General features: G+C 44.8%; 1 protein-coding gene across 1 annotated transcript in view; it reads right to left on the bottom strand.

Moving 5' to 3' along the window:
* Nucleotides 1-19,569: 19,569 nt before the first annotated feature.
* Nucleotides 19,570-23,681, bottom strand: part of LOC101123982 (O-acyltransferase like protein) — a 74,069-nt gene continuing 69,957 nt past the window's right edge. The window contains exons 14-15 of the mRNA XM_031003607.2: nt 21,706-21,848; nt 19,570-21,377 (exon numbers count right to left, since the gene is read on the bottom strand). Of these exons, the coding sequence (XP_030859467.2) occupies nt 21,255-21,377; nt 21,706-21,848 (266 nt within the window). The 3' untranslated portion in view covers nt 19,570-21,254. The remainder of the gene's footprint in view (nt 21,378-21,705; nt 21,849-23,681) is intronic.

Below are 23,681 nucleotides of genomic sequence, written 5' to 3'. Positions count from 1 at the left end.
CATGGATGCTGGGGGAGAGCATGGAACGGGTGCAAACCATGGATGCTGGGGGAGAGCATGGAACGGGTGCAAACCATGGATGCTGGGGGAGAGCATGGAATGAGTGCAAACCATGGATGCTGGGGGAGAGCATGGAACGGGTGCAAACCATGGATGCTGGGGGAGAGCATGGAACGTGCAAACCATGGACGCTGGGGGAGAGCATGGAACAGGTTTGCTCTCGCAGCCCACAGAAGCCACCCCTGCTGACACCTTGATCTTGGACTTCAGGTCTCCAGAACTGTGAGACATGACATTTCTATGGTTTAAGCCACCCGCTTTTTAGTGCTTTGTTACTGCAACTCTAAGAAACTAATACACAAGACATTGCTGTATACAGATGAAAGAAAAGGACAAGTCAAATAAGCTGGTGCCACTTAATGAATTGGGTAGATTCTAAGTGTTGAAAGGGGTTAAAGAGCACATAATTCAAGGAGAAAAATATTTCACCTTCCAGGAATGTATTTTCTCACTGGGAAAACAAGATAGGTATTCAGGAATCGAGCCTTGGGTTTTTTTGTTTTTTGTTTTTTGGGTTTTGTTGTTTGTTTTTTTGTGTGTTTTGTTTTTTTGTTTTGTTTTGTTTTGTTTTTTCTGAGATGGACTCCTGTTCTGTCGCCCAGGCTGGAGTGCAGTGGCAAGATCTCAGCTCACTGCAACCTCCACCTCCCAGGTTCAAGCGATTTTCTTGCCTCAGCCTCCTGAGTAGCTGGGATTCCAGACACACGCCACCATGCCCGGCTAATTTTTTTGTATTTTTAGTAGAGACGGGGTTTCACCATGATGGCCAGGCTGGTCTCGAACTCCTGACGTCAAGTGATCCACCTGCCTCGGCCTCCCAAAGTGCTGGGATTACAGGTATGAGCCACCACACCTGACCTCTTACTTCCTTTTTGAAAAATAGCATCACTCATGATATGATCTCAAGTCTCACAGTCCTGGTTCCTAGTTCTTTATTATGTGTGGGCTAAGTCCCCTGGCCCAGGAACTGTGGCCAGAGGTCCCAGGCCTGAGCTGAGGGGAAGTCCCTGGGCCTACAGCATGGAAAGCTCCTGGCCCTTCCTGCAACCCCCGCCTCCACCCCTTAGAGAGGTTACAGGGAAAGGAGAGTACAAGGACTTGTAGCATTTGTCTACTGGCCAAACAGGTGCCAGAGCTCTCATCACCCACTAGTCACCAGCACAGAGCCCTCTACATGAGATACCAATTAGAGGATCAGGCTGGAAAGGCTGGGAGAGCCCAGTGAGCCCACCAGTGAAGAACGTGAGGGAGGATCATACCCTGTAGCCAAAGGGCAGGTATCAGAAGAGGACAAAGGCAAGTGGCAAGGAGGTGCCTGAAGGGCCACAGCCTCTGGTCATTGCAAAGCTTCCTTGAGCATCTCTGTTCCTATGATCTGGAATCTCCCATCCCAAGGACTGCCACGTAGTCTTCATCAGAGTGCTGATTAAGGGCAGAGGCCAGGGAATCAGCTGGCCTTGGTTCAAACCCTTCTCTGTCAGTTACTAGCTGTGTGACCTTGAACAAGTGACTCAACCTCTCTGAGTCTCACTTTTTTCAACTATAGTATGGAAATAATAGTAGAGACTTTGGGATGGATTAAGTTAAATAACCCATCTAAAGGGTTTAGTACATCATCAGGTACATGGTAAGTCCTCAATCCATGTTAACTCATTAATAAACTCACTTTTACACCTGATAAAAGCATTACCCCCTTGCAGCCCATCTGGAAAATGTCCATCCTGCTTTACCAAACCCTCTCTCCTTGTTCACAGCAGCAAGTATAGGTTTTCTCTCTTTCTTTAAGAGACGGGCTCTTGCCCTGTCGCCCAGGCTTGGAGTGCAGTGGCACGATCATAGCTCATTGCAACCTCAATGAGTTCTCTTTTTGTTGTGGCGGATCAGAGCAGACCCCATTAGATAGTGATGATTAGCTGTTGATTAGAGTCATTTCTACTATGGGATGAAAAGAAATCGCATTTCTCTCTGCCCGCATCCAAATTCCAGGCTCAGCTCCCTGACAGTCTAGGGGTCAGAGAATTAGGCAGTGTGTTCCTCTGCACATGCAGAGAGAACGTTTGTTTGTTTGTTTGTTTGTTTGTTTGTTTGTTTGTTTGTTTTTGAGATGGAGTCTCCCTCTGTTACCCAGGCTGGAGTGCAATGGTGCAATTTCAGCTCACTGCAACATTCACCTCCCGGGTTCAAATGATTCTCCCACCTCAGCCTCCTGAGTACCTGGGACTACAGGCAGGCGCCACCCTGTCACAGAGACAGGGTTTCGTCATGTTAGCAAGGTTGGTCTTGAACTCCTGACATCAGGCAATCCACCCACCTCGGCCTCCCAAAGTGTGGGGATTACAGGTGTGAGCCATGGTGCCCAGCCCAGGGAGAGCATTTTTGTGCTTTAACAAAGCATGATATCAAAGTAATATGAGTAAGCTAGATGGCCAGAGAAAGAAACACTGGCAAGCTGCATTCTTTCAGAGCCAGACTACACCTGAATTGGGAGGAGCAGAGTGAGCGAGAGCAGATGAATTCAGCGATACTGAGATCAAGTGTGGCCAGCACATCTCTGCCCACATCACACAGCCAGCTGTCAGGTGAACTAGATTATATATAAGTAAACACATATCTCTAACTGTTGAGTCAGGGCATATGAAGTCACATGGCTATGCCTGCAAGGGAGGCTGGGAAATGGCGTTCAGCTGGGCAACCATGTGCCTAGCTACAGTCTGCTATTACGAAAGGAGAAGACAGATGTTGGGGAACACACAGCAGTCTCTCTCACAAGGGGGGATAAAGAGAGAAGATCGAGGAGGGGAGCCAGGCACGGTGGCTCAGGCCTGTAACAAGCCTCCCAGCTTGCGGCCAGGAGTTAGAGACTGTAGTGAGCTATGATGGCACTACTGCCCTCCAGCCTGGACAACAGAGCAAGACCCTATCTCTAAAAAACAGAGGAGGGAATTAGAGAGTGAGAACAGAGGTGAGAATGGAGAAGAAGAGTTAATTATAAGTAGAAGAAAAAACTCCAGTTGCTGAGGCAAAGCCCTGGGGTTGGATTCCAGTCAGTGCCAACAGCATCATAGCAGTTGCTGAGTTGTTATTCTGGGGTTTAGGAAGAGGATGTCTGTGACTACAGTAAGGAAGGGGGGCCTATTCCATCTCCTGGGCCTTACCAGCCTCCACCTCAGGCTCATCTTGTTTCTGTCATGATTTTGTGCTTCCGACTCTTAAAATTGTTCTGCATTTTGTTCCCTTTTATTTGCCCACTGTGGTTAAACAACTCGACCAGACAACTTGAACAAAAGCTATGACTGAACAGGGTTCATGAAAAGTGGGGGTCCTCTACTTCCACTATGAATGGAAAAGTATAGCACGCTTCCTTCCCTTTGCATAGTGGTCGTTTTTCAAAAGGTTCTTGCAGATGTTGTCTCAATTCCTTCTGTAACGAAACTGCAAGGCAGGGACGGACACTGTTAATAATAAGTAGTCAGGGTGCAGCCTCTGGGGTCAGACTGCCTGACTGAAATCTCAGCTCTGCCATTTATGAGCTGTGTGATCTTGGGGAACTCAACCCCTCTGAGCCTCATTTTTCTCAACTATAAAATGGGATACTAATAATATCTACTTGGAAAGATTGTTTAGTATCTCTTTCTATGAGTTTTGTGTATTAAATGAAACAATTCGGTTTGGCACATGGCAAGCACTTTACAGGTAGGAAAACTGAGGTTCAACTAAAGTGATTTGCTTAAAGATTCAAAATCTGGTTTTCTAACTTCCAATTCTACTCTACCTCAAAGCACAGGTTTTGTGGAGCTCAAAGCAGGTAAGCGGCTTGTGGCATTAAATAAAAATTAATGTAAAATTATGAAACAGAACAAAACATATAGATCAGAGAAAAGAAACCCAAGGAATGGCGATGTAACACAGAAAAGAGCCAGGAAGGTAATGAGGGAAAAAAAATAGAGCTAGGCAGAGGGGAATCATGGCTGCCAGAAGCATGAAGAGCCTGAAGCTGTCATTTTCCAGAAAAGGAAACTGAGGCATGGGGCAGTCACATGCAACTCCAGCAGACAGGGATGCAGCAATGTGGAAGGAAATGCATCCCCAGAATGCCAGAGAACTTTCTCATTCTGGTGATTCAGCCTCCCAAGTTCCCGGGGAAATTCTCTGGAAGGACTTTGGCATCTTCCCACTGGCTGCCCATCACTGCAGTCAGACAAGCACCACCAGTTGAGCGAGGAAAGCACACATCACAATTTGTTCTTGTTGCTTTTGTTTTATTTTAATCCCTCTAGGAACAGGAGACAGATAACCTTTCAATAATCTGAAATTCCAATAAAAAGAAACTCTCTCTGAAAAGTACACAGTGTTTGGGAAGGCTTTAGTATTTAGTAGACTTTAAAGATTTTCATCAGCCCTCCAATTTCTCTGTGTGCTTTGGAGGCATTGAGGGGAGTAATATTAGCTGAATAAAAGGTCACCACCACAAGAGTTGTTTTTAGCTAAATAAATTTGACATGGCAGGGTTGAAAGCTCTAGATAGATATTAAATTGCTGGTAATACTTGTGAGCAGGTGCAACTCTCATTTCCCACACCCCCAGGCAGCAGGGGAAGCTCTTTCACTCTATGATGGCTTGTAAATTTTTCTCCTCTCTGTTTTTACTCTTTTTCTACATTCTTGTCCTCATTTCCTCTATGATGTATTTCAAGCTTCACCTGGCTTTGCAACTATAAACATTTCCACTTAAATGCTGTGTTGCTGGTTCCCAAACGTGAATAGAATGCTCTCAGGGCCTTTGGAGACACTGATTGCTGGGCCCCAGCCCCAGATTTTCTGATGCAAGACGTCTGCATGGGAACTGAGAACCAGTGTTTCTAACAAGCTCCCAGGTGATGCTGTTGCGCATGGTCCAGGAGCCACACTAGGAGAATGGCTGGCTTAGATCACCCTCCCTTGGCTGCGCCCTGGACCCTGTCCTAGCCAAGGCCAGCAAATCACTCTGCACTTTTGTCTTCCTGTGGTTCCAAGGAGACTTTCCTCGTCAATATTGTAGCACTCCATTCAAGACCCAAAGATGCACCAATGAAGCTTCCAGGGGGGTGCTGTGGAAGTCAGCCTGAGAGCTGAGCAATGCCAGGGGGCACTAAGTCTTGGGCATCTCATCCCAAAGCCATCCCGGAAAGCACCCTGCTTGTTCTTTACTCCCAAGGCAGGTGTAGATTCCACGTTAGTCCTTAGGTTTGCGATATCTCTGGCTGGCCCCCCGGGTTGGCTTTGATCAGAGGCCCTGGAACCTGGAGCTGAGCAGTTCTCCCACCCATCCACTGACCCAGGAATGCCAGAGACCTCCACAGGGATCTCCCTCACCAGAGAGCTAGCACTGTCCCTTAGCTGACGGTGGGAGGATCCAGCAGGACATTTGTCTGATGCATTGGGTCTTAAGGATCCAGGAATTTTGAAGTCCAGTCTGACCAGCAGTCCTTACCTTAGAAATTTAAAACTAAATAAAACATAAGATTCATTTCAAGTTCCTCAGAAAGAAAGCAGTGAGAATCACTGAAAAAAAAAAAAATACTGTTTTCCATTGAAAATGGTAGATTAGGTTAGAAATATTAGATGTATTTCCTAAAGGATTAAGTGAAAACCTTACTTGGGCATTCTAAATTCCTTAGTAGGCTGGTCATTTAAAAGGAAGCAATGAAGGCTCTTTGACTCTTCTACTTCACAGTCTGACAAAATCTGCAGTTTTCCTAGGAGGCTTCCGGTGTGTTCAAGAAGGCAGCGGGGCCGACACTGGTCTCTTACGTGCTGCCCTCTCGTGGTCACCCAAAGACATGCAGCTAAAGCTTTCTTCCGATGCCGCTCATCTATTTGTTCAAATCCACAGGAACAGAGCCCAGGATAAAAGGGGACAGGTGATGGAGGTTGGCAACAGCACAGCTGACTCCACGGGTCTGAAACTATTGCTATGGCTGGCACTTCGTCAATGTGTGGGGTTCAGAGGAGGTCAAAAAAATCATAGAGGCAAGAAACAGTGATTATTCTTTAGACTTTGTTAAGAGGAAATTTGGAAAGAAAACGTGTGTGTGTGTGTGTGTGTGTGTGTGTTATGCATATGAACACAGAGGTGGAGAGGGAGACAAACAGAGGAGAGATAATCTGATAGAGAGATTTTGTTCCAGTGCACTGCCCACGTGGTCTGGTAGGAAGAGCAGGTGGGTGAACTCGGGCAGGAGACAACACAGTTGCCTCACTACAAAATGATGTCCTTGAATAGATTATCTCTAAAGTCCCTTCCCATCCCAATTATGATTCTACTTAAAACAAAACAGAAAAGAAACCCCTTTCTTTCCCTGTGCTCATTTCACGCGCCCGAGCTGATGGTCCTGGCCGCCCTTCTGCCTGCCTGCTCTCTTGCTTCTCTTTCCCTGTTTTCTAACAAAGAACTCCTTATGCCATCACTTTGGCTTACATACATGCTGCCTTCTTTTTGAATCCATGGGATTTTCAATATGATGTACTAAAAGTTTCATTTTTCTTTTTGAGTCTCAGTCAAGGGTATTCCAATTGTCTTGTCTCTGAATTTTTTTTTCCTTCTTTTCATGATCCCCTAAAACTTTCATGTGTATCTTACCCTGTTCTTTGTTGCTGGGAAAGATAAGTTCCTGGCCGAAAGCTGTCAGTGTCGGTCTTCAGCACAGAGCCTGTCTTTTAGGTGGGAAATACACCACGGTTATTCATTCCATTAATCTGCATATTGGCTTAGAGCAGTGATTCTCGAAGTGTGATCTGGGTACCCTCCAGGAGTTCCTGAAAGACTTCCAGGGAATCCGTAAGGTCTACACTATTTTCAGAATAAAACCAAGATGCTTGCTTTTTTCCCTTCTCATTCCTTTATGAGTGAGTGTATGCTGGAGTTTTCCAGAAGCTACATGATATGTGATACTGCAACAGACTGACAGCAGTGGCGGATGTAAGATCAGCTATGTCTTCTATTTAGCCAGCCATTAAAGAGATTTCTGAAACTGTAGCACAATGACAGTCTTCTCGCTAGCATTTTTTGTTTTGAAAATATATGCCCTACCCTGAGCTTAAAAAAAAATAAAAAAGAGGCCAGGCGCAGTGGCTCATACCTGTAATCCCAGCACTTTTGGGAGGCTGAGGCGAGCTGATCACCTGAGATCAGGAATTCAAGACCAATCTGGCCAATATGGCAAAACCCTGTCTCCACTAAAAATATAAAAATTAGCCGGGTGCGTTGGCTCACACCTGTAATCCCAGCACTTTAGGAGGCCAAGGTGGGCAGATCACAAGGTCAGGAGTTTGAGACCAGCCTGGCCAATATGGCGAAGCCCCGTCTCTACTAAAAATACAAAAACTAGCCAGGTGTGGTAGCACGTGACTGTAGTCCCAGCTACTTGGGAGGCTGAGGCAGGAGAATGGCTTGAACCCAGGAGGTGGAGGTTGCAGTGAGCCGAGATTGCTCCACTGCACTCCAGCCTGGGCAATAGAGGGAGACTCTGTCTCAAAAAATATATATATATAAAAATTAGGCGGGCATGGTGGCATGTGCCTGTAATCCCAGCTACTCGGGAGGCTGAGACATGAGAATCGCTTGAACCCAGGAGATGGAGGTTGTAGTGAGCCAAGATTGCACCACTGCACTCCAGCCTGGGCAACAGAGCAAGACTCTGTCTCAAAATTAATAATTGGTATTTTCCATAAAAATATGTTAGCAAGAAATGTATAATTTATTATATTTAAAGGAATTTATAAATATTATCCAATTTTTTCCACTTCTAATTTCTAGTATAGTAAATATCAATAGATATATCCCACATAATAAACAAAGGCTCTTCGGGTCCCAGATAATGTTGAAGATATAAAGAAATCTCGAGTCCAAATAGTTTCAGAATCGCTGACGTAGAGGAACCGTGGGATTGCGGGGTGACTCTGAAGCTCAGTTTGCACACGTATCCTGGGCCCCGATGTAACATGAGGAGAGATTCGTGGTGGGTGCCAGTTCACTAGTTACCTGATTTTAAAGAGTGGAGGAAGGGGGTTAGGTTCAACACCGTTCCCCAGGAACAACCTATTCTCAGGTTGCATTCAACTTTCCCTGAGCCCAGGAAAAGCAAAGCTCCTTTGCATTGAACCTGTGCTGAGCCAAAAGGGGCTGTGGCCCCAGCTGAACATATGCTGCTGTGTGATGCTAGGCAAGCTTGTTTCCCTGGTGCCACTGCAGAGTCTGTGGCTGAAGATTCTAATAGGCTGGTCCTTGCAGCAGCTGTGAGTTCCATAAAGGGACTGGCCTGAAACAGATCCCCCCAGCTTCTCACTGCTGTACTGTAGAAACCAGAAAGCTAAATGTTACATTTTTTAAAAACACATTTGCATCTAGGGTACTGTTATCAGATACCCTAAATTGTGTTCCAGAAAAGCACATAGAAACTCTAACCCCAGCCAGGCACAGTGGCTCACGCCTGTAATCCCAGCACTTCGGGAGGCCGAGGTGGGCAATCACGAGGTCAGGAGTTCCAGATCAGCCTGAACAACATGGTGAAACCCCGTCTCTACTAAAAATGCAGAAACTAGTTGGGCGTGGTGGTGGGTGCCTGTAATCCCAGCTTCTTAGGAGGCTGAGGCAGGAGAATTGATTGAACCCGGGAGGCAGAGGTTGCAGTGAGCTGAGATCACACCATTGCACCCCAGTCTGGGTGACAGAGCAAGACTCCATCTCAAGAAAGAAAGAAAGAGAGAGAGAGAGAGAGAGAGAGAGAGAGAGAGAGAGAAAGAGAGAGAGAGAAAGAAAGAAAGAAAGAAAGAAAGAAAGAAAGAAAGAAAGAAAGAAAGAAAGAAAGAAAGAAAGAGGGAGGGAGGGAGGAAGGAAGGAAGGGACTCTAACCCCCAATGTGACCTTTTTTAGAGATAGGGCCTTCAGAGAGGCAACTAAGATTAAACAAGGCCATAAGGGTGGGTCCCTAATGCAATAGGACTGGTGTCCTCGTAAGAAGAGGAAGAGACACCAGTGAAGCAAGCGCACAGAGAGAAGGCTATTTGGGGGCACAGCAGGAAGGTGGCTGTCTACAAGCCTCGGGAGAAACCAAGCCTGCCATCACCGGGATCTTGGACTTCCAGCCTCCAGAACTGTGAGAATACACATTTCTGTTGTTTAAGCCACTCTGTTGGTGATATTTTAACATGACAGTCACAGCAAACTAACACAGGCAGTGACTGAAACTTAGATTCTGCCAAGCAGGCATTCACATGGGATTTGGATGGTAGAAGTGAGATACACACAAAACCTCTGCTGCTTCTGCTGGAAAACATCTTGGACATGTCTGGTTTTTCTGTGGCAGCTTCCTGGTCATGGCAGTGTATGATTATATTATGATATCCTGATCATGGTAGATTTCTGATGATACTAGTTGCCAAAACATGGTGGAGGAAGCATGGCTCTGCTTCAGCAGCTGCGGCAATGACTTTCCAAGTGACACGTGGCTTCCTGGGAAGTAGCTCTCATGGTACTGAGATGTGGTTTTGAGAATTATTCCTGAAAGTGATGGGCAAGAGAAGACTCTCCAGCTGGTCTACCTTTGCTATCTGGCCCCTATAAATAGTACTCCAAGTATCTGTGGCACCTCAAGTAGCTCTATGAAATCTATGACAAACCCTTAAAGGTCTCTGGGGTCATGGATCAAAGCCAAGCCCTCTTTGGCTATTAATATTCTTCTAAGTAAAAGTTTCTAACTTGTGGCCAGGTGCAGTGGCTCATGCCTGTAATCCCAGCACTTTAGGAGGCCAAGGTGGGTGGATCACCTGAGGTCAGGAGTTCTAGACCAGCCTGGCCAATAAGGTGAAACCCCATCTCTACTAGAAATAAAAAAAAAAATTAGCTGGGCATGGTGGTGGGCGCCTATAGTCCCAGCTACTCAGGAGGCTGAGGCAGGGAGAATTGCCTGAACCCGGAAGGCAGAGGTTGCAGTGAGCCGAGATCACATCACTGCACTCCAGCGTGGGCAACAGAGCAAGACTCTGTCTAAAAAAAAAAAAAAAAAAAAAAAGTTTCTAACTTGCCATTGGGCCCTTGTAAAAACAGAATACCTGGCTATGGGACATTAATGGTCATGTGACTTAAGCTATCCATAATGAATTTTTATCTAATCCAGCGAGTCATAAGGTTGGATGCCTGCAGAGGTCTCCATCATAAGTGGATGTGGAATATGGGGGCAGGTCCTGAAAGTGCCGGTACCTCACTGGAGCAGAGGCTGTACAATCTCAGTGCACCACCTCCTCCTGCTACAATGCCATCTGCCATGACCTCACGGCTGGTTTCCTGGGATCAGTTGACTAAGAAAACACTCAGCCTGGTTTACAGAAGGTGCCACGCAATCATCTGAAAGTTGATACAATATTATAGCCCCATTCAGGGGTAGCTCTGGCAGGACAGAGAAATCCTTGTAATGGGTAGAACTTTGAATTCCTGGAAGAAGAGATGGCCAGATATATAGATCTTCACTAATTCCCAGGCAGCAGCTAACCATTTAGCTAGATGACTAACAGCTTGGAAGAAGTGAGACTGGAGGAATTCTTGACAAGGCCTGGGGCAAGTTGTATGGAAGACCTTCTCAAAATAAGCCCCAAGTGTGGCAATAATTGTGTCCCTCGTTACTATCATGGAAGAGCACTGCACATAAGGCTCTTAATTCTCAGGTGAGCAGGATGAGCATGATTCTTTGGCTGTAAGCCAGCCTCTCCCCATGCAGCCAGCATGCCACCTTGCTGATAATCCTGCTGAGCAAGCACAGGGTGGTTGGATAAAGAGACAGAAGCAAGGCAGGCAGCAACCTTTTGCTGCTTTTTTTGCCCTGGGGCAGGTGCCGTCCATGGAAGTATCTGACCTTAGCAGCATCCTCATCATCATGGCTCCCTTCTCCACATCCTGCTCCACGCAATGGTGCTGTTTTCGTATCCTCTACCTCTAGGAGCATGTTTTGGGACATCCAGGCCCTTAATGTCAATATCAGTGTTTCTTGAAGTATAGGCATCACAATCGCTTACTTGTGTTTGTTAGTACGTAGGAGTCAGGAAATGGATTTTTATCAAAATCCCCAAGTAATCTTTGTCTTCACTAAATTTTGTGACAATCTGATCTTGAACAAAAAGAAAGTAGTTCTCTTTTTTATTCTCTGTCTCTCTCAACTATCCACAGCCTGCCCTCTTAGTTCAGTTTCCTGGGCTAAGGACTTCCTTTTTCCTAGTGTCTGGCCCCAGGAACGATCTCTTTTTAGTGGCCGTAGCCCCCATATCTGCAAGATGTAGCCTTAAACCTCATAAAACTCTACAGAAGAACCATATGCCAGTTCACTGTAGCCTCGGCATTCATGTAAGAAATATTCCCTTCCAAGAATGGAGTGGGTTGGGTCTTCCTTCTTTGCCCTGCCAGAAGTCATCATGATGAAGAAGGCTGACAGCTGGAGAACAGAAAGCTGAAGATCATGGGTTTATTGGTCCACTCCTCACTGAGGAGGGGTTGAGATTGAAAAATCCTAAAAGAGAAGCAACTCCCAGACTGCCAGCTGGGAAGGCACAGTCTGGGGCCAGAGAAGCTCCCCACTGCAGATCCATTTCCAGCGTGGAGAAAGCGTCCTCCTGCTCCCTCCAGTTTCAGCCTGTCCTGTGGTTTTCTGCAGCCTTTCAGGCAAACACAGACAATGGCATTCCCATCTTCCCTGATCCCTCCATTCCCACCATGCCACCTCCCCTCAGCAGATTCCTGCTGATGTTCACCTAAGCCTCCACCCCATCAACCCCTTTACCCTCATCACCATAGTCATCACAACCTGCTTACTTTATTCATACCAAGTAGCAACTGAAAAGTCAAATTTCTGCGGCTGGGAATGCTTAGCTTCCGCAACAAAGTGTCTATATGTCAGACCACAATGGAACGCAGTAGTTTGAACTTTTAAAATGTAATTAACAGCTAGACAGTGTTTCTCCAAACTCCCAATCCAGTAAGCGCTGAAGTGTAGAGTATCTAAAACCTTAGCAGACTTCCCCTGTTTCTCGCGGGGGTTTTATAAAAGGATATCAAGGAGAATGACTGCCCTTCTAGCCCAGAGATTGTAGGAGGGGATTTGTTTAGAGTTAAAGAAAATCTCTCATGGGACTTGGGTTCTGTTGGCTTCTGGACACTGATTTGTTGTGTCCAACATGACCAGATTTGCTGATTTGTTTGAAGCCCATTGGTCTCAGGTTCATCCTCTGTAAAATAAGACATTTCCCAAGAAAGGGTCTCTACATGTCTCAGAAGCTTTTATGAGGCTGTGAGCCTCATCTGATACCAGAGGAAGATATCACCAGCTCACTGTTCACAAGTCCATCCCATTCCCAGCATGGATCTGAAAACCACAGAGTGCCAGTCTCTGTAAGCGTCCTCTGTTGTCTCTGGTCCAGATCCATGAAGATCCTGAACATGTTTGCATAACTGGAGGGAACAAGGGGGCCTCCCGGGGAGATACAGGGAGACTGTGTGACAGTGGGGGAAAAGCAGCACATTTGGAGGAGGCCTGGGTTCCCCAGGTCTGGTGGTAAGGCCCTCTTTTAAGCTTCCTTAGTCCTCATCTTCCTTCAAGCATTGAGGAAACATAAAATACCTCACAGAATCCTCAAGGAGTGCAAATGTCCTAAGTCTTTCTCACCTTCCAAGCCCACATCCCACTCCAGCTTCCAGCGATCTCTCTCCTGCTTTTCACAGTCAAACTTCTGGAAAGAATTGCTCATAAACCCCCTGCCTGGTTAACCCATCAGGACATGGTGGCTGAGCATATGGGCTCTGGATTCGAACTGCTTGGATTTATATCCTGGTGCCCCCACCTGGCCCCCACCATTGGCCTTGCACCAATGACATAGCTCTGTGCCTCAGTTTCTCCATGTGTAGATGAGGATAATAGTGTTTATGTGCGTGCTGTATTAGGATTAAATGGCTTGGTTTCTGTAAAGTGCTTAGGAAGGTACCTGGCATATAATGAGCCCTCAATAAATACTAGGTATTACTGTCTTACAAATCTCAATTTAGGGCTAGCTTCTCAGAAATTCCACTTCAGGCCTCCTAGTTAGGGTCAGGCTTTCATAGTTCTCACTTAAGCTGAAATTAGGTATTTTTGGTGTGATTATCATGACCCTCACGCAGGGCACTCACTATAAGGTCAAAGGGAGCAGAAATTGCACCTGTGTTTCTCTACATTGTGTTCCTACTGCTTAGCTCAGTAACTGGCACACAGCAGGAACAAATACATATTTCTTGAACATACAAAGGAATGAGTGAGCGCTGGTACTGGCCTGAGTCCATTAATGAATGGAGGCTGCTGTCAGAGAGCAAGTGCCCCACGCTCCTGGATGAACCCATAGTGGAAGAGATATTTGGCCGAAGGGTACCTGGCCGCTTGAAAGAATGACTATGGCTCCCAAAGGGGGCCTATTAGGGAAGCCCTTTGGGTGTAAGAAAGCTGACTTTGGGCCAAAGACTGTGCATGTCTTGGAGAAGTTGCTATTTGCACGTGAATGTCATCAACTGAGACCATGATGTAGAACGAATCCTGTCACTCCTTGAGTCCTGTGGCTCATTGGAATCCTTTTGGAAGTTTGGGGAAAAAAAAAAAAAAAAGCACAGATTCCTAAGCCCCACTCCAATCTGGAAATCTCCAGGAGTAGATCCTGGGAACCTAGATTTTTAAAAAGCTCTTCAGGTGATTCTGTTGCCACCAGCCTGTACAGACCAGCAGGCTCTAATCTGGCCAAATTTTATCTTTTTACAAAGGAGGAAACAGAAACACACTTTTACCCTACATCAGTAAAGAGGGCATGAAATTTTTAATAAACACAGAAATTAGCTGATCATTTGTTAGGGACTAGAAAATATGGTGTGTGCCCTTGGAAACAGCACATAATACAAATCATGCTTGGTAGGGGTCATTAGCATGGAAATGAGATCTGATTAAAAAGCACTGACAGCACTTCCTCCTCCTCCTATTGTGATTAGAGCAAATATTAGACTGTTTGGCACACTCAGTCAAGTTTCCTCCGATAGACTCGTCTCTCTTGGCCAGGGTATGTTTGCCAAGTTTAACACAGGATGGCCCAGTGTTACTTATCTAAGTGCTGACAGCCCTTCACACCTGAGTGTTCCTGGCTGGTGTGGACTCAGTGATCCAATCATCACCATCATTCTCTAACCCAGGGTTTCTCAACCTGGGCACTATTGACATTTTTTATCAGATATTTCTTTGCAAGGAGTGGGGGGTGCACTACCCTCTGCACTGTAGGGTGTTTAGCAGCATCCACGGCCTATGGTGTCTACTCACTAAAGAACAATAAAGCATGTCCCTTGGACATTGCCAATTCTCCCCTAGGGAGGGAAAAAAGCCTCCCCTTCTCCCACCTCCACATTGAGAACTGCTTTAACCTTACAAATTCACTTAACAGAGAACTCAAAGGACCACAGCACGACGTCAGGAATTTTCACTGGAGACTTTTTCCCCAACAGAAAAAAATGTAAAAGAATATTTCTATGAGTTTCATGGACAAGACCCAAAAAAGGACAAAACCAAAAAGAAGTGATTGATAATTTTGCCTACATTAAACTGTAAAACTTTCATAGGAAAAACATCATATATGAAGTTGCCATAGGGGAGAAAGTATTTACAACACAAATAATCGATGAGAGATTAATGTTCAGAATACACAATTGTATTAGTTCCTTCTCACACTGCTATACAGGACTGCCCAAGACTGGGTAATTTATAAAGGAAAGAGGTTTAATTGACTTACAGTTCCACATGGCTGGGGGGACCTTGGGAAACTTACAATCATGGCAGAAGGGGAAGCAAACACGTCTTTCTTCACATAATGGCAGGAAGAAGTGCCAAGCAAAGAAGGGGAAAGCCCCTTATAAAACCATCAGATCTCGTGAGATCTCACTCACTATCACGAGAATAGTAGGAAGGTAACTGCCCCCATGATTAAATTACCTCCCACTGGGTCTTTCCCCTGAACTACAATTCAAGAAGAGATTTGGGTGGGGACACAGCCAAACCGTATCAATAAGGGCTGTCTCAGAATCAATAACAAAAAGAAAAACATCCAATAAAAAACTGGGCAAAGGATATGGTAGGCAGTCTGTGAAGAGGAAACTCTGAATGGCCAATACACTTGGAAACTGGTCAACCCCATTAGTAGATAGGAAATGCAAATTGAAATGATCACATCCTACCTTACACTCATCAGAGGCAGTAAATGAACAGGTTAATAGTACCAAGTATTGGGGAGCAGGCACTGAAGTGATAGTATCTACTCCCATACACCACTAGTAGAGGCATAGATTGGTAAAAATCGCTTTAGAAAACTGTCTAGCATTATCAGGTAAGATTGACTCTGCCATTACTCTCCTGAACACATACCCCAAAAAACTAACACATCTCAACAAGGAAACACCATCAAAGGGTGTTTACCATAATGTTTGCAATACTGAAAAACGAAACAGACCAAGTATCTACCAACTGGGGAATGGATAAACATTTAAGATACACGTGCACATGATAGAATATCATTAGCATTAAAAATTAATGGACCATATAACTATGTGTAATGGGAAAATCATATTTTAAAGGGTAGTACAGTATGGACCCAATTATATAAAGCTTAAAAACAAAGAGTATACCATTTATAGACACATGCGTATTGGTTTAAAAAAATGGGTGAAACTTGGATAAAAGGGAGGAAGTAAATGGGATGCAGGGAGGTCTACAACTGAGTTTACAATGTTTTATTTTTTAAACAAACAAAAAGAAGAACATCTGAAGGAAAAATGGCAAAATGTTAACCTGTGTTTAATTGGGATTGTGGATATATGGGGTATGAATTGTTTCATTCTCTAGACTTGTTTGAAATTTTTAATTTTTTAAATTAAACATTTAAAAATAAATACATCTAGAAAAGGCAAAACTATCGGGATTGAAAACAGATAGGTGGTTGCCAAGGGCCAGGGATGGGGGTAGGTGTTAACTACAGAGGGGCCCCAGGAATTTTCAGGAGTTATGGAACTGTTCTATATCCTGCTTATGGTGGTGGTTATACAACTCTATTCATTTGTCAAAACTCACAGACATGTACACTTCTTAAAAGGTGAATTTTATTGTATGAAAATTATACATTAATGAAAAAATAAAAATGAAAAAATATCTGCTAATAATGGTAGGAACAAAAGGTGCAGAATTAGACTAATTATTTTAAGTTTCTTACCTAACAAAAAGGAAATACTATATAAAATTGAATTGTTACTTGGAAGCATATATCAATGCATTCCTAGGTGTAATCAATACATTTTAAAAATTCAATCAACATTCGAATTAATAATAATAAATGCATTTATATCACAGAATCTGCTGAAATACCCAGCACTTTACCCCTTTCTTTTCCTTTTTTTTTTTTCGAGATGGAGTCTGGCCCTGTCGCCCAGGCTGGAGTGCAGTGGCGCAATCTTGGCTCACTGCAAGCTCCGCCTCCCGGGTTCACGCCATTCTCCTGCCTCAGCCTCCCGAGTAACTGGGACTACAGGCACCCGCCACTACGCCCGGCTAATTTTTGTATTTTTAGTAGAGACGGGGTTTCATCGTGTTAGCCACGATGGTCTCGATCTCCTGACCTCGTGATCCGCCCACCTCGGCCTCCCAAAGTGCTGGGATTACAGGCGTGAGCCACCGCGCCCGGCCTACCCCTTTCTTAAACGAGAGCAAAATGCAACTTCAGCTCATTCTCCCTGCTCTGGGTGCTGGAACAGAACAAGATTTCTGACATTCATATTAATATTCTTGACATTCTTATAATAAGTAGCTGTCAGAAATATTTGGTTATTGACTGAATGACTGAGTCAATAACCAAATGAGTGAAAGAAGGAAGAATCACTTCTCTGTCTTAACATCCTGTTTCTATTTTACTGGGGCAAGATCTCTTACCTCTACAAGGATAGTGATAGTTTCATTAAGTTTTCTTCTCTCTGCATAATCTCCTCTCTCAAAATTCCTTTGTTCTGTGGATTCCTTTTAGTCTTACCCCTTCCAGATGTCAAAGGCTTTTCCCAGGCTTGTGGTAACCCTGGTTGTGCTCATGATTAAGGGTGAGGGACTTAGAAGCTGACTGGAAGCTTTGAGTCAGGGTGACCAACACTGAGGGGTGTCCTGGAACGTGGGAGTTTCAGCAGCAAAACCAAAAAAGTCCCAGGTAAGCCAGGCGGAGTCGATCGCCCTACTCTGAGCCCATGGTGTGAGCTTCACTGGAGGGGATCTGGCTGGGACTTTTCTGGAAGAGCCTTTAATGTCAATATTTTTAGGGATTTCATCTTGGGCCAGTCAGAATCCCCAAAGAAGCAGCTTCCAACCTTCTGCCTGGAGGGTCAAGGCCTGTCTGGCAGGGATTGGGCAGCCTCCAGGATGCGGTATTTACACAGCCCTCACTCTTCTGATCTCTTCTGATCTTAGCGTGGAATCCCCATCCTCCTGGCTTCCCTCAGCCTAGACATCCTGCTCTGTCAGCCTCTGAGCATCAAGCTTGTCCTTCTTCACATTTACAGATCTAGAAGCGTGACAAGGCTGAAGGTGGTAAAGACAAGGACTTTCTCCATGAGGTCCGCCCCCCTCTTCAGCCATGCCCATCTTTCCCAGAAGTCCCCAGGGCACTTCTCCTTGTGTGTCATCGGTCAGAGCTGGGTCACATACCCACACCCGCACCAGTCACTGGCAAAGAAAAAGAGGAGGCACATTATTGGTTTCTACCAAATACGATGATTTCCCTTGGTATGGGCACCTTGATAAGGGAACAACATCAGGGTTTGTGTAGTGAAAGAGGAAGGGGTGTGAATGTGAGTAGGCCACCAAAAGAGGCCGCCTCTCAGCATATACAAGCAGTATTGATTTAAATCCCACTTGGGGTCTAGGGACTAAAGTTCTAAAGGCTTCTCTTCCCTTCAAGGACCCTGGGGTCTCTCAACTTTGAGCTTCACTAGAAGTGTTACCAGCGGAGGGTGTCCAGGTTCTTGGTGTTTTGAACAAAGAATTGAACAAAATGCACAAACAAAGCAAGGAAAGAATGAAGCAACAAAAGCAGCGATTTATTGAAAACGAATGTAGACACCCCAAGGTGGGAGTGGCCTGAGCATAGGGCCTCAAGAGCCCCTTTACAGAATTTTCTGGGGTTTAAATACCTGCTCTAGGTATTTAAAATCCTAGTTCTTTGGGAGGCTGAGGGAGAAGAATCCCTTGAGGCCAGGAGTTAGAGACCAGCCTAGGCAACATAGTAAGACCCCATCTCTACCAAGAACTTAAAAAAATTAGCTGGGAGGTCAGGTGTGGTTGTTCAAAACCTGTAATCCTAGCACTTTGGGAGGCCGAGGCAGGTGGATTGCTTGAGCCCAGGAGTTCGAGACCAGCCTGAGCAATATGACGAAACCCCATCTCTACAAAAAATACCAAAATTAGCCAGGCATGGTGGCACATGCCTGTAATCCTAGCTACTTGGGAGGCTGAGGCAGAAGGATTGCTTGAACCTGGGAAGCAGAGGTTGCAGTGAGCTGTGATCACACCACTACACTCCAGCACTCCAGCCTGGGCAGCAGAGCCAGACCTTGTCTCAAAAAAAAAAAAAAAAAAATAGCTAGGTATGGCAGCACACACCTATAGTCCCAACTACTTGGGAGGCGGAGGCAGGAGGATCACTTGAGCCCAGGAGTTTGAGGCTGCAGTGTGATATTGCACTGCACCCCAGCCTGGGCAACAGAGCAAGACTCTGTCTCTAAAACAATAAAAATAAAAATAGAGAAAAAGTATGAGGTTCCATGGACCCATCACCCAGCTTCAAACATTAACCACATAGCCAGTCTTATTTCATCTATGCCAGTTCCACCCAATATTGTTTTGAGGCAAATATCAGATTTTATATCTTTTTTTTCATAAATATTTTAGTATGCAACTAAAAGAGATATAAATGTATGTATATATATGTAGTAATATATAACTACAATACCATTGTTACATAAAAAGTGCAATCAGCCCTTAATATCATCAAATCACCTAATCAGTATTTAAATTTCCAGGCTTATAAACATCATAATACTTTTTTACAATTTGTTTCAGAATCCAAATAAGGTATACACAACCTATAAATCTTAAACTTCCGGGGAATTCTAGATTGAAACAAACCCAGAACAAAACTGGATTTCTCTAACCCTGCCTTATGTTACATAAAATTACAACAGCGGGAGGGTTGGGTTTTTTCCCTTATAAAAAAGTCTTTCCAATGCTGTGTCAGTCATTAGCTAGTTACTTCCACCGGTCCCAGATTTCTGGCCTCATAACTGGAAGCATTTGGCAATTTGGCTGCAGAACGATGTTGGCATGTGAGTCATCTCCCACCGAAGTCCACCCATGTGGCAGTGTTACCCTGAAAATGCCACTGGTCCTCAACAGCTCCTTGGAGGCCTAAGTGAGAGGGTTCAGGTGCCAAAGAAGCCACCAGGGGGCTCCCGAGGAACTCGATGAACTTCGGCGTTCACTGAAAAGCCAATCAGGCTGCCTTCTTACAGCGCGGCTGTTGAGCCTTGGCGCCCCACTCCCTCAGGTTGGCTTCTGCAGCAGAGGGACCAGACCTCAGGGAGATGAGGTCTCTCATCTCATCATCCTCAGGGAGATGATCCCCGTGGCTGGCTGGCAAGGCCAAGGTTAGCTGTCCGTGGCCATCAGAGTGTGTGAAACGTTCAGCCTTCCCCTCCCCACCCACATTGGTCATCTTTGCAAACGCACTGGACAGCAAAGAGCATCCTCAGATGTGGCGCATCCCACGCTAATAAGGACCCTGTAGCCTGCGGTTGTTAATACTTGAATGAGTAAGTACACAAAGAGCTTTATTATAAGCGATGGAATGGACTTAATTAATCCATAACTGTAGACCGTTAATGCATAATTATACACCTAGAAAAAACACACATCCGAGAGCCTGGATCCCAGCATCTCTGTTTGGCCTTGCGAGTCTCTCCTCATCTCTAGGTCTCATCGCTGCAAATTGAGGGGGTTGGGCTAGAAGCCACTGGCTGAGGTCTCTTCCTTCTCTGTTAGTTTTTGTTGAGGCCCTATGTTGGTGCATAGGGATATCCATCTATCTAGGGCTGCTGTGACAAAGTACCAAAAACTGGGTGGCTTGAAACAACAGACATGAATTATCTCACAGTTCTGGAGGCCAGAAGTCCAAAATCGAGGTGTCCCACGGGGCCATGCTTTCTCGGGCAGCTCCAGGGCAGACTCCGTCCTTACCTCCCCCGGCTTCTGGGGTTTGCCTTGGTGTTCCTGGGTTTGCACATGACTGTCTTCTCCCTGGGTCTTCACATCGTCTTCCCTGTGTGCATGCCTGTCTCCGTGACCAAACTTCTGCTTATTATAAGGACACCAGTCATACTGGATTAGAGTCTCCATCCCCAGTGACCTCGTTGGACTTCATTATCTCTATAAAGACCCTGGCTCCAAATAAGGCCACATTCTGAGGCAATGGGAGTTAGGACTTCAACAGATCTTTTGGGGGAGGGGATACCATTCAGTCCAAAACAGGGACTATGGTGAAGAATAGGTGATATTTGAAAGGCCCTATAATGACAGACCCATGAAGTATGCATGCTAGCGGGTCATACCACTGAGGTTCTAGGATAAAGTTACAAGTCTGCAAAGATGCCATAATAACACCTAAACAATTCTGTTGTGGGAAAGTGCATACTGCATGTTGTAATTTTACAGAGAAAAGCGAAGAGCATAACCCAAATGAGCTTCATAACCCAAATTACATTAAATGCCCGACATTTAATCATTTCCTGTGATCATTGATACAGACAATCAAATGCAGTTTAAACCAAAAAGAAATCCAGTTTCTGTTGTTGTTGTTTGCTAAAATGGTACAACAGAAGTTTATTACTGTGCTACTAAAAATGTAGAGAACTCTCTTACATCATAAGCACTAAGAACTCTTTCACATATTAAATGCAAAGAACATGTATATATTAAACTTTCACAAAATGAGATTCACACCCCTTCTCAGGAATGCAAGCATTCATCGCCAGATAAGGCCACCTCATCTTTGCTCGTCATTACCAACAAGGCCCATCCATTCTTTTGTGTTTTAACCAGAACATTCATGGCCCAGCAGGCTCTGCTTCAGTTCCTGACATGGTTTCTCAATGAACAGCGTCAGGGTCAGCCCAGTGACGAAGGTCAGCACACGGTGTCCAGAGAAAAGATAGAACTGGAGAGAAAGTGGGCAGGGTGAACACAGTTTTACTCTGGGATTCCTATTGTGTTCAGATCTAAAGTGTACCATCCTAGCTCTATGAAATGCATCTGTAGGCCAATCAGTGCTACATATTAAAAATAAAATAAATAAAATAAAAGATATTATCCTGTGCTGAAGCCCTCCCTCTTTCTGCCACAAATAAAGCAAAGAACAATGAAGCTCTTAAAAAAAAAAAAAAGACTTCCACGAAAGCAAATAGGTTGCCTTGTTGCTCAAGAAGAGAACAAGCTATGATACCATAACCTACCGTAACAGAACTAGGAGCTGCGTGCTAACTCACCATGTTGGTGTCAGTGTGGTGAATAAGTGTTTCCTGAAGACCATTGTAAAGGATGATCAGAATCAGATGCACCAAGTAGCGAGCATAACTGATGCTGGACAGGAAACTCCAGATGTCCCAAGAAAGCACACGGTTCACCAGACCTGGAGGGAACAAGCACTCATGCACGAAGCCACAGCCTGTCTCTGGGCCGGTGAAGATGCCCCATCATCCCATCGATGCTCCCATTGCATTCTGCGCCTAAGTCTGTGAACTTTTCCTAAGAAAGTCTTTATGCGTTATCATTTTAAGACAATGTACCGAACCAAAAACCACCTTTCTGTTGCAAGAATTATGATAACACAAGAGAGATACATGGTTTCAGCCCCTGAGCATAAAACATTGCATGTATAAAACAAGGTAAAAATTCCTCATATTCACCTGGGTTCTGGATCAAGATGCAGCCACAGGGGGGCGTTGGGATAAGGCATTTAACATTGCTAGGCCTCAAACTCTTCTGTCAGTGAGAGGCTTGCATTTGATCACACTTTAGGTGCCTTTCAGGACAAATATTCTGTAACTTGGTATATATTCTAGAACTGTGTTGTCCCAGACAATAGCCCCTAGCCACTTGTGGCTATTTAACTTAATTAAAATTAAATGCAATGAAAACTTCCTTTCTGAATAGGACTTAGTGCTATCTCTAGTGAGTTGCATAGTGATCTTTCAAAAGATATGTCCATCCAGAACCTCAGAATGTAACCTTATTTGGAATAAGGGTCTTTGCAGATGTCGTTAAGAGAAGGAACTAGAGATGAGATCATCCTGGATTAGGGTGGACCCTAAACCCAATGACAAATGTCCTTATAAGAGACAGAAAAGGAGACACAAATGCAGAGGAGAGACACAAGGAAGAGAACCATGTGATGACGAAGGCAGAGACTGGAGTGAAGAGTCCACGAGCCAAGGAATGCCAAGGCTTGCCAGCAGCTACCAGAGGCTAGGAGAAGTGATGGGACAGATTCTCCCTCAGAAAATCCAGATGGAACCAACCCTGCTGACACTTCGATTTTGAACAGCTAGCCTCCAGAACTGTGAGAGAAAAAAATTTCTGTTGTTTTAAGCCACAGAAATAAAATATAACTTCTGTTTCTCCTTTGCACAAGCCTCATTAAAAGTGCTCAGTAGTGAATCACAATTTTGTCAGGATAAATCTTTGGAGCCTTCCCAGACTCCTTTCATTCCAGACTCCATAGAGTGCTTCCAAAAATATGTCTCAAATCAGACCATTGCTCCTCACCTCCATGGCTAACACCCTCGTGAATCTTCCATCCCCTCCTGCGTGGGCCTCCATGGTAGCTTCCCAGTGGATCTGTTGGTCTCTGCTCTTGTTCTTGCCACCCTATAGTCCCCATACCACATCCAGAGTAATCTTTTAAAATCACATATCAGGGAGAAATGGGGAAGGGGGAGATATTGATCAAAGCGTACAAAGTTTCAGTTAAACCGATGGAGTAAGTTTTAGTGATCTGTTGCACTGCATAGTGACCACAGTTAATAATAATGTACTGGATATTTTTCAATGGCTAAAAGAAAAGATTCTTAACATTCTCACCACAAAAAAGAGATAACTTGGTGAAGTGATGCCTGTGTTAATTAACTTGATTTCATCTTTCTACTAGGTATACATATACCAAAACATCACATTGTACCCCATAAATACAGTTATTATTTGTCCATTTGAAAATAAATTTTACAAATCCTCAAATCAAATCATGGGCTATGATCTGAGTGTTTACATTCCCCCAAAATTCACAGGTTGAGATGCTAATCCCCAAGGTGTTCGTATCAAGAGGTGGAGTCTTTGGAGAGGCAATTAGTTCACGAGGGCTGGGCCTTCAGGAATGGGATCAGTGCTCTTATAAAAGCGACCCCAGGGAGACAGCTCTGCCCTTCCACCATGTGAGGACACATCTAGAAAGTTCCAGCTAAGAAAC

This window comes from Gorilla gorilla, chromosome 17 (assembly GCF_029281585.2).
Source record: "Gorilla gorilla gorilla isolate KB3781 chromosome 17, NHGRI_mGorGor1-v2.1_pri, whole genome shotgun sequence".
Taxonomy (NCBI): Eukaryota; Metazoa; Chordata; class Mammalia; order Primates; family Hominidae; genus Gorilla; species Gorilla gorilla.
This window is presented reverse-complemented; position numbering and strand designations above follow the sequence as displayed.